At 38.5% G+C, this 12,309-nt stretch overlaps 1 protein-coding gene across 1 annotated transcript in view; it reads right to left on the reverse strand.

Moving 5' to 3' along the window:
• Kcnip4 (potassium voltage-gated channel interacting protein 4) overlaps positions 1-10,394 on the reverse strand; it is a 105,311-nt gene extending 94,917 nt beyond the window's left edge. Inside the window, exon 1 of the mRNA XM_059275863.1 lies at positions 10,266-10,394. Within this exon, the coding sequence (XP_059131846.1) occupies positions 10,266-10,367 (102 nt within the window). The 5' untranslated portion in view covers positions 10,368-10,394. The remainder of the gene's footprint in view (positions 1-10,265) is intronic.
• Between the last annotated feature and the right edge of the window lie 1,915 nt (positions 10,395-12,309).

Genomic DNA, 12,309 nt, shown 5'->3' on the forward strand with positions numbered 1-12,309 from the left:
TATTCCCAGGATGCATAAAGAAATGCAAACCAAACAATACAACCCTGTAGCCCTGCAAGATTCTTATCAGAGAACCCTGTAATTGCTAGACTCCAGAGGCTCAAAACTGGCAAAATGAATGATGTGTTTCTCAACTACAAAGTAAGTGGCAATTTTATGTGTCAATTAAATAGAACACAAATATCTTACATTTTTAGTTAAAAGAGGTACTAATGCAATATTTATTAAGTTAAAAAGATGTTAAATAATATTGAAGTGATTCCTTAAAATATATTTGAATCTACTGGATATTTGAGCCACTATAGTACAAAGCATTTGAAGAAAAGGAAGCAGGTAAAGATCCAAGAGAAGAGAGAGCTAGGTGACTAAAACCGAGAGGTCGACCTCTATGTTCAGATCTCATCTTATGCTTTTAAAAACAGGAACAGTGGGCTATAAATTATTAATTAATGAAAGGAAATACCAAGGAGACAGGACCATATTGAAATTTAAACCTATGACATCTTAAAATCAAAATGAATTATACTGGGGTTTAAAAGAGAAGCTAATCAAAGTTATGAATTTAAAAGAGTTATTTTAATTACTTTGTAAATTTGTGGTTCTCCATCGTAGCTTTCTGTATATTATATATGATATGATTTCTTTTTAATGTAGGAGTTTGGACATTTAAAACAAGCAAAAAATTTCTGAGCATAACCTAACTCTAGAACAAACAATGTCAAAATCATTAAAACACAGTACTTTCTTCAACCCACACAGACACTACACACACACACACACACACACACACACACACACACACACACCGACTGAACATCTTATGGGATTCCAGTGTAAACACTGTAGTCATTGTAGTAATTTATATTAGACAGTGTAGGGATCATCACAATTAGACAATTAGGTCAAAAAATGCTTTTCTATGTTACACCATCCTTTTAGATTCTTATTTTCATTCCATAGTTCTCAGTTTTGTCCCCACATCATCATTAACCAAAAAGCTGTATATATAAGTCCTGATGATCAAGTTCCCCTCAACCCCAGAGCAATTACATCAAAATTGCCAAGCATAGTACCCAACAATTTGTAAGTTTTAAAGTTCCCCAGATGATTACAACATGCAGTGAAATTTGAGACTGCTGATCTGTAGATAATATTTTGTATTTTTCTGCTTCATCCAGACTCATGAATAATTATGAAATTGAATACCCAAGAGAGTGCCTGGGAGTTATGGAGACCAGGCCTAAGTACCCCATACCCCATATTGATGGAGCACACAACAGAAGCTGACTATGTGAGGATGCACTATATATTTCATTTTCCCTTTTAATTTTATGCTTAGTTCTAAAGTAAATTTAATGCTCCAATCATTGTCCCAGTTTATGAAGACAAAAGCATACAGTTCACTGAGGCTGAGGGAGCTGCTTAAACAACTAAGCTAAAACCCTGAATGTGAATGACTCCCAAGAATATGATGTCTAGATCACAGCAATGACACTCAAAGTGTGGTCCCCAAAGCAGCAGTAGTCTAAACACCTGTAAAAGAATCAGAAATTAAAATATGTGCTCCACCTCCCATATCTACTAAATCATAGTCTTTCAGGGCAAGGCTTGGCAGGTGGTTCTGAGACACAGGAATGGCAGTCAAAAGCTGTGCCCTGCTCTTCCCATCTCCATCAGATGCTCACTGTTGAAGACTCAGCATATGACAAAAACAAAAAACAAAAAACAAAAACAAAAAACAGGAATATGTGAGTGACTCCACTAGTCCGTCAGGGAGAAAGAAGACACCACACACTACCTTCTCTTTCTCCAGTTCTCCATTTCTATTCACTGTCTATATTGACACTGAGAAGGAATGCTGAGGTGCACTGAATGTGGAAAAATGTGGCTTCATGGTAAACTTGATTTGCGGGGGTGACTACCAAATTAGCCACTTTCAGACAAGTGTGACTATTTTGAATGTGGATGAATGGTTTATCCTTTCAATCAAAATATGGAGAGTTTTAAAAGATTTCATTAAAAATGTGTCTTTCCACTGTTTCCAGGGAAATGGATTTTTGAGCTTGAAGGCTTTAAGATAATTAATATTCAGGAAGCAGGATGGTTGGTTTGCTTTCTTTGATGGAAACTGGTTCTGATTGTTGCCATCCAATAACTTATGAGCCTTTCTGACCTTCTCCCTTGTCTGCCTTGCTAAGATTTAGGGCACTTCTGTTACAGCAGTACATTTCACTAGTATTATACAAAAATCAAAAGGTTACTGTTGTTTGATTTTCTATTACTACATTCTGAACAAGCCAACAATGTTTCTTTGAAAGCAGTATGTGAAATGTGTATTGGGTACACTCATATCTAATAAAAATCCCACATTACATCAGGTATGAAAGCTAAGACAAGGAAGAGAGAAGAGAAAAATATAGACAGAGGAAGGAAGAAAGCCTGAAAAAGAGGCGAAAGGAATTGAATGAGAGGAAGAGATGAGAAGAAAAACAGGAGAGAGAGAAAAAAAGAAAAATGAAATGGAGATAAGGACATTAAAGCTGGGAAATGAACAGAGTTTGGGTGGTAGTAGAGAAAAGAGAAAAAAAGAAAAGAAAGAAAGCTAGGCAATTTATTGTGAAGTGCACTTGTGTAAGACATACTTCAGAGTTACTGGCTGCAAAGGTTAATGATGGTAGTAATCTTGATTCCAATTTACAGCAAATAGGATGAAAGGCATCCAGACCTCAGATGGAGAGACCTGCATTGGTGACAAGAGAATAATCACATAGCAGCAGCCGAGGTATCCAGAGATGTAAGAGGTTACATTAAGGAGTCCCTTTTTACACAACCATTTTAGATATAATGCACCATCTACTGTTTTAAAAGGTTCATTATGAGATTTCTGAGGAGAAAAAAAGTTGAGAAGTTTCTAAAATTTTGAGATGAACACATCTAAAGTTTTATTCTGTGATTACCTTTCTCTGGTATTGACTTTTGGCTAAGGCTTGACATTTCTTACACCCCTTCTCATCAGTGTTCTCTACCCTCATTGAGGTCAATAGCTTCTCCCTGAGGCATGAATAAAGGAGGGTATAACTAAGAAATCTCTTACCTGCATGACTTTGAGAAGCATATATCTTGACTTTGACAACCACAGCTATGTGTTATTTTGATTTGGGTATAAAGTCTTACCCTAAGACTCATGTGTTGAATGCTTGAATCCAGTAAACTACTCAGAGGTGATTGGATCATGAATGTGCTAAATTAAGCCATTGATAATTTCATCTTGAATGGACTATTAGGAGAGAGTGCTGGTTGGTAGAAGTAGACCACTGGTGAAGAGGAACTACCTTGGAAGGGTGTGTCTTGTCCCCAGCCCTGCCTACTTCTCACTGCTTTCTGCCTGACATGAAGTGGGCAGCTTGTCTCCACTGTGTTCTTCCAAAGGGATGTTTGGCCCATGAACAATAGAGCTAGAGACTGCTGTGGAATATCGTTCTGTATGCTGTGAATATGTGTTGCTCTGATTGGTTGATAAATAAAACGCTGATTGGCCAGTACCCAGGCAGGAAGTATAGGTGGAGTGAGCAGATGAGAATTCTGGGAAGAGGAAAGGCTGAGTCAGGAGTCACCAGCTAGACACAGAGGAAGCAAGATGACAAGGCAGAACTGAGAAAAGGTACCAAGCCGTGTGCCTAAACGTAGATAAGAATTATAGGTTAATTTAAGTGTAAGAGCTAGTCAGTAATAAGCCTGAGCTAATGGCTGAGAAGTTGTAAATAATATAAGCCTCTGAGTGATTATTTTATAAGCAGCTGAAGGACCATGGATGAGAGAGATTTGTCTGGACTGTGAGGGGCTGGGTGGGACTGGAGAAACCTTCCGACTACAAGAGACCACAGGCTGAAATTTCATATACTATATTTTCCTCTTCCACAGGGGGGGGGAAACAAAACAACAATAACAACAACAACAACAAAAACGAAAAAACCTTTCTGTTGTGAGCAAGGCTGATCCAAAGCTTTCTCTGAGGGCCTGATGTCTGAAGAAGGAACATAACTCATTTAAATTAGGAACATGTTTGGGAGAGTCAATAATAGCCTGGGGCCAGGGCCTTAGGAGCTTTTCCCTGAGGTCCTGACTTATGGAGAAACAACACACTTCCTTCTGCAAAAGGGAAGAATGTACTTGACAGAACCAGTAATGGCCTGGAGCCAAGGCCTTGGGGGAGCTGTAGCCTTGTATCCTGAAAACCCTTACATCTGCCCTAGGGAGCTATGGTTATCAGTCAAAAGGCTGATCTGTACTTGGTCTCTGAAGCACTTGAGATATTCTATGTTCTCCTTGTGCATCATTGATTAACATTCTGCTGACTTTGTCCCATTGTATGACAGCTTTCTTTTGACACAGACAGAGTACATGAGATACTGTACTTCTTCCAAAACTTGCTTGGCATAGGACATAATCTATGAAAGACCTCCTGATGCCACCTGTTCTATCCTCTTTTTCTCTGATCCCCTGGACCTTCCTCCCTAGGATATGTCACCTTCCTCTTTTAAGTCATTCTTCACAGATATATTGACACAGTTGTATGAAAACTGAAAAGACACATAGTGGTTTATTTGAAAATCTTGGTAAAATACATCTCAATATTCTTTCTAATTATATTTCTATGGATGTGATGAGCACCTACCTCTTTGTTCTGCCCAAGTCAGTCACACAAGTGATAATAGATATCCCAAATTATGAGACTTAAGGAAGCTTTCCTAAAGAAGCACTTAGAAGACCAACAAAAAGTAGCTAAATATAGAATCAATACATTCAGGCAGATGATGAGCTGCTGTGTGAAATAAACATGACTGTACCCTATAAAAAGATTCTAATGAGTCTAGTAGAATTGCAAATGTTCTTAGTAACTTTTTTTGTTTGTTTGTTTTTGTTTTTGTTTTCGAGACAGGGTTTCTCTGTGTAGCTTTGCACCTTTCCTGGAACTCACTTAGTAACCCAGGCTGGCCTCAAACTCACAGAGATCTGCCTGGCTCTGCCTCCCGAGTGCTGGGATTAAAGGTGTGCACCACGACCGCCTGGCCTGTTTTTTATTCATAGCAAGGAAGGACCAAAGATTTTACCTAGCCTCTTTGAGGCTCCACAAAGGCAGTAGTCAAGATAGATGACTCTGAGCAGCATAGCTGTCTTACTTAGGGTTACTGTACTGTGAGGAAACACCATAACTGAAAGCCACTTGGAGAAGAAAGAATTTATTTGGTCTATGATTCCACCTCAGGGTTCATTGTTGAAAGACACCAGTATAGGAACTCAAGCAGAGCAGGAACCTGAAGGCAGGAACCAATGCAGAAGCCCTGGAAAAATGCTGCCTATTGACTTGCTCTTCATGATTTGCTCAGCCTGATTTCTTATAGGATCTAAGACTACTAGCCCAACGATTCCCAACAGGTTTTTCAACAGCCTGATATTATGGAAACATTTCTCCTCTCAGATGACTATATTTTGTGTCCAGTTGACAATAGAACTAGCCAGAACAACAATATTCTTCTATAGTACTTGAAATTGGACCTGTCAGGGGCAGGCTTGGGAAATATTCAAAGGAACTTACTTTGAATCATCAAGAATACTTGTATCTACAAGTGTGTGCCATAGCTTGTATATCAGCAGAATAAAATGAAGGATACAGAAATTAAATCAGGAGGTCACAGCCAACAATTGTTCTTACCATGGTACCAACAAGTATTGAAGAAGAGAGAGCGTCTTCAATAAATGCTGTTGCTGATGTTGGGATGGGAAAACTGGATAATAAAAACCCCAGTACCAGGCCAACTGGTTCTTTTTGAGTTATTGGCTGTGGGTTTCCATAAATATCCAGATATCATCCCTGCCCTTGGTTACCCTATATAATTTTATAATAAGACCCTATTGATAAAGACACCACATACTTGAGTCACAGAACATGGGAAAATCAATGGGGTGCTCACCTGTAAGGTTTACTCCTATTGGCTAGTTTTCATAGTGTTTGATGGTTCTTTGCACACTACCAGAGGTTAAACATGTTCATTGGTCTTACCCAGTTGTGAAACTGCAAGCTACAACAGCTGCCCTGACAATATAAACACACTAGTGCACTGATTGCTTAAGTGTCACGGGAGTAACAATTTTGTGGTTGTATCAAAAGCCTACTCCATGAAATTGAATACATACCTGGCATTGTCAATGCTAAGAATCTGTGTCTAGATAAGTCACAGACCTTAAGTAAGAACTACTACTATTCTGATAAATGGGCATAGTATTAAAACAACTCCTAATGACATCATTATATCTCTAAACCAGTATATTCTCTTCACCATTATCAGAGAAGCTGAGATGCTCAATTAAACAACATGAAAAGGATAAGAGACTCCACTCAATGGGCTATATGTCTCAAATACCTCACCCCAAGAGTCAAGGATCTTTGAGGAAGGAGGAGTAAAAATCATAAGAGCCAGAGGTAGTGAATGTATCTATGAAAACACTGTTGTCCAATCACAATAGAACAGCTGGGCATATGAATACAAAGTGATTGTTACAGCATGTACAAGACCTTGGAAAGCTCAAGTCAAACAAAATCTTGTCATAGAGAACAGAAGTGAACTTGAGATTCCACCCCTAGTTGAAGACCTATTGGCATTTGGAAGCTGCCAAGGAAAGGAGGGTCAAGTTTTTTTAATGATGTGACTCCTGAAAGTTGACCAAGTCCAATGGAGCTCCACCCCCAAGACTATTTAAGCAAACACAAATTGGACACAATGGGTTAAAAAAAATCAGAAGAGGACTTGAAGTTGAGTGGGTAGGGGGTTAAAAGATGGATCTGAGCAGAGTTGGCGGTGGAGTAGATATAGTAAAAATGCACTGTATGAAACTCTCAGAGAATTAATAAAATGTTATTAAAAGCAATAACAACAGCAACAAATCCTTAATGTCTAAATACCAAAGAGTGAAATTAGATTTATATCTTTCACCCTGAAAAAATTTCAATTCAAATTATATCAAACATCTTAATATATAAGCTAGAACAAGCATAGGCAAGAATGTTCTGAAAAAGACATAATGACACAGGAAATAATCTTAAAGAATTGACAAATGGAGGGCTGGGGAGATAGGGCAGTCAGTAAGAAAGATAAGGACAGGAGTATGAATCCTAGCCACCCATGTAGAAAGCTGGAGATGACTTCTAGTTCTTGTAACTCCAATTTTGGAGAGATTGGCAGATTCCAAGAGCTTTTTGGCTAGCCAAAATGGCAAACTTACAGTTCAGAAAAGGGACATGCCTCAGTACAAGAATGTGGTAAAGATATACAAAAGCATATGGCATCCTGCTTGGGAAATTGCATGCACATTCATGGGCATGTGTACCCACACACTCATTTGCATGCATCACACCCATAAAGAACACAATACATGCACACACACACACACGCACAGATTGTTTGATCAATCGATCAATAGATAGATAGACAGATAGATAGAGATAACTGATAAATAGAATTATATTTTTTAAGAAAGGATTCATAGGATTATATTTTTTAAAAATTCTATGCAAGGGAAACTGCCAGCAGATTAAATAGGTAAACCATAGAATAAGACAAAAAAAGTACCAGTTATACCTCAAAAAAAAAGAACTTAATCTACAATGTATAAAGAACTACAAAAATCCAATAACAAAAAATTCAGATCTTCTCATCAATCAATGATCCAATGAACTGAATTGGCAGACCTTAGAAGAATCATACAAATAAATCCCGATAAATGTATGAAATGTTTTTTATATCTTTAGCCACAAGTGAAGTAAAGATTAGAACTTTTGATACTCTGTATCATCTTTCATAATGTATATCATCAATAAAGCAATTGATAACAAATGAAGGTAAGGATGTGAGGAAAGAGACTTCTTACTCAATGTTGATAGGAACATAAATTTCTTCAGTCACTTTACAAATCATTATAGATTGAGATTTCTCAAAGAAAAATTATTGTAGAACTGCCATATTGCCTAGCCATACCATTCCTGGTATATACTTAAAGGACTCTAAGTCAACCCATAGATACTTGAATACCTGTGTTTACTTCTATACCATTCATAGTACTCAGGAAATGGAAGCAGCCATCCATCAACAGGTGAATGGCTAAGGACAACGTGAGATATACCTATAATAGAATGTGGCAGATATAAAAAAGTAAAAATAACATTTACAGCAAAATGGTTGGAACTGGAAATTATTACATTAAAGAAAGTATCCTAAGCCCAGATAGACAATTGCTTTATGCTTTTTCTGTATACGGATGCTAGATTTTAATATATAGTATGTGTTGAGGAGAGAAAGCCATGAACCAGGAAAGAGGAACATGAGAGGGCAGAGGGGTCGTAAATGATTGTTGAAAGGGGATTAAAAAAGCAAACAGGGCAAGAGAGTACACATGCCATGAAAGCATAGCCAATTAGTGCAGGAAGGAGCCCAGCATGAGAAGGACAGAGGTTGAAGGGGAGCCAAGGAAGAAGACTAATAATAAAGTATGTATGAAAATTTCCTAATAAAAATAACCACTTTGTATTCCAACTTGGAAACATATAAACAAAAGAAAGACACATATACAAAGGAATACTTATAGCTACTTCCATTGGTTTAGGTGTGTGTAAGATGAAAATATATGTTGGGCTGATGTGCAATTTAATGCACATACACTCAGTGATAGAGGAAGCTATTTTCAAATGGATTTTCCACAGTAAGCTTTCACACTCTGCTCAGACCATGAACTCTTTAAAGACAGAGCATGCTTTCTTTGGCTTTTGAAGAATCTGTAACATTATTAGCTTGATCCTTTCCGGTGCCCATGCTATCACTTCTCTTGATGATGATACATCTAGAAGTGTGGTCACATGCACATTAGGAGCAAAGACAACCATGCTCCATGACAACCCACTGGTCCCTAAGGTTTGGATTGAATGACAGTATTTTCTTCTATGATTAGTAAACCACAGTAATTTTCCCAGTACCAGAAATGGAGTTAGTTAATAAGCTCCAGTCTGTAAGTCAAGCATTGGATATTTTTTCCCTTTAATATTGAAAGCATTATTCATCAGTATACAGGCAACTAGCACAGACTGAAAGAAACAATCAAAGAAAATTGATAGTCATTCATTTGATGAATCTAAATTTGAATTAAAAAGACTGGAGAAGAATGGAGAGGTCTAACCTTCCAAACAACTAGTCTTTGTCCAGAAGTGTGTTTTCAGGCTGCCCCAAACAGGAATTCTAAATAGCAGATACTGGTCTACTTGTAAAAGTTGTTTATCATTCTCTATCAAATTCCACCCACAATTCCATATGTTTTTCCCCCCAGAGGACAATGCTTTAGTAAAAAAGGGGGCCACAAACTCAACACACACACACACACACACACACACACACACACACACACACACACACACACACACGAGAGAGAGAGAGAGAGAGAGAGAGAGAGAGAGAGAGAGAGAGAGAGAGAGAGAGAAAGTAAGGGAAGGAGAGGGAGGGAAGAAGAGGGAGAGAGGAAATGAGAGGGAGGGAGGAAGGGAGAGGGAGGGAGGGGGAGAGAAGACATAAAAGAAAACCATTTCATAAGGATGACAGCATCTTTGCAACCAAGACTCTTTTTTTTTTTCACATTGTATTCCTCCAAATTCATTCTTGTCTCTGCTGTTAGTCTTTCACCGATGTTTCATTTGACAAAAGAAAGGCCAAGAACCTTATTTAGATTTCCCGTGGCTCTTGGACGGTGTTCTGCAGTTTCTTTTCTAGCCTTTCCTCACATGGACTCTGAAACCAGACAGCCTGTTGCTGCTTTCTGCCTCTGCCACTTAGATGTGTCTTCGGGGTCTTTTGAGGTCTTTCTGTGGCCTCAAATAATAATTTATAGGTATACACTAGTTTGCAGTTAAGAAAAGAAGGGCTTATTGAAATGCTCCCATTACACCCGAAGAAGAAAACAAACCCCAACAAAAGAATTTAATTAAGGAAACCCTTTTCAGTACTCATCCTTGTCTAACAGGCAATTACGTTCTACCAACACTGGCTTGTCAAAGTCAATCAAAGGCCCAGTGGGTATTGACTGTATTTAAATCAAGGAGAGATGAGGGAAAGGGTACACAGCCTTTGGGCTTTCACAGGACAGTGTGCCCCGCTCCCGCACACACTCAGTTTTTTAGTGATTCTCTGAGAACTGGATAAAGGTGAGGTCAAAAAGAAAGTCCTTACATTCTTAAATCCTCTGTAAAGAATCTGAAGTTCTTTCTTGGTGAATTTGCTCTGGGCTTCCAACAGCTCCAGGGCTTCAGGCCGATGCCTGACAGTAGCCATCTCCAGTTCATCTTCCACGCTGTCTGCAGAGGAAAACCAGAGAGAGACTTAAGTCTAATTGCTGCTCCCTGGGATGAGGAATGAACAACACAGAAAAACAGGAAGAAATGTTTCCCAGATTTCAGGGACTTGTCTCTCCAGGAAGCGTCCTCACACTGACAGTAGCAGTCTCCCATTTCTCCGACTTCTCCATATTAAACTGAGATATTTCTGCATGATTTTTCTTAAACGTCCTATTGACCAAGTTAAATCTTACATGTCTAGCATTTTCCCAGAACAGCTTGGATTGTATCAAAATGAGCAACAATTTAAACTGAAATTTCTGTTTGTGGACCGAGTACCAGTTTTAAATGTAGACTTGCTGTATAAAAACCCTATAATTTCATATATCCTGCATACACCATGGTGGACTCGCCTATGCTTTCTGAGGGTTCCATCCAAAAAAAGGTGTTTTTTTTTTTTTTGTGGGGGGTGGGAGGGGCTCTACAAATGAAAAGTTCAGACCAGGTACTGAGAACTGAGATAGGCAAAGCAACAGAATTCAGTTGGACTGGCCATACACCAGCCTTCTGCAGTTTGCTGGAAGGACAGGTGCCTCGAGGTACTTGTAACTAGTCTTTTGTGCAGTAAATGCAGTCAGTTTAGACAGTACTATTATACTATTGTATCTTACTCTGTGACTATATATACACTGTAATTTATCAAAGATGCTTTGTGATAAAAAAAAGCAGTTTTGTGCTGATATGACTGGGAATTGCTATAAACTTTAATAAAATTTTGGAATAAAATAATGTAATATATCTCCTTTTTTAATATATCAGTTTTCAGAACTTGCAAAAATGAATCCTGTTTGGCTCTGTATAATACAATAGAGCTCAAAGATTTCCTCAAGAGGAAATGTTCTACCCTCAAGCAATATCTAATACTGTGTGTGCATTTAGCGTATGGCCATATAAGCACAAGTCTGAGGGAGTTGGTGTGCATGAGTATCTGGGTGTTTGTGCCTCAAAGGACAGTACTCCTTAGTCCAGTATCTTTACAGTAGAGAGTGAGATGAGGCCATAAGTGAGTACTCTCTATTCAAGCTTAGTTCTCTCCTACAAGATTTCAGCAGGAAAGCATTAGTCATTGGCTACAGATTACAGATACAAAGGAGTGAGGCTAAAGAGAACCGTGGCCTCACAGTTCATCACATTCCATGGCTAGGGGTCCTCCAACCTCTACCCCACACACAGGTCAGTTACAGACTAGTAGACATGTAGCTGTTGTGCCAAAGATGTACCGTCAGTGACACTAACAGTGTTGCCTCTGACTAACAACCTCCACCTGCCTACTGAGGTCACAGAAGTGAGGGCAATGGGTGGGGGGCTCTCAGCCAGGAGTAGAGGATCAGGAGAAACTGAACAATCTCCTAACTCTTGCTCTCAAGTGTTTGCAGGAAACTAATAACGGCAATGGAACAAATGTGTGCAATGGGTGTGCTTATCAAATAAATGAAGCAAATATTCATTATTCCTAGGTACTTCACTTTTTTTGTGAGTATTGTAGATGAGATTTCCCTGATTCATTTTTTCAGGCTGTTTGCCATTGGTTTATAGGAAGCTTGCTATTTTTTTGTGTTAATTTTTTATTCTGCCACTTGCTGAAATTATTTATTATCCCCAAAGGGAGATTTTTAGTGGAGTATTTTATACTAAGAACCATACCATCTGCAAATAGGGGTACCTAGATTTCTTCTTTTCCTATTTGTATATTTTTTATTTCCTTCTCTTGTCTTATTGCTCTAACTAAGATTTCAAGCACTGTGTTGAATGGGAGTGGACAGAGTGGACACCTGTGCCTTGTTTCAGACATTAGTGGGAACCCCGTTTTTATTCATTTACCAAATTTCAACTTGTAGGCATAGGTAAGGACTTTCTGAATAAGTCTCTGGTAGCCCAGT

Source organism: Peromyscus eremicus, chromosome 10 (genome assembly GCF_949786415.1).
Source record: "Peromyscus eremicus chromosome 10, PerEre_H2_v1, whole genome shotgun sequence".
NCBI lineage: Eukaryota > Metazoa > Chordata > Mammalia > Rodentia > Cricetidae > Peromyscus > Peromyscus eremicus.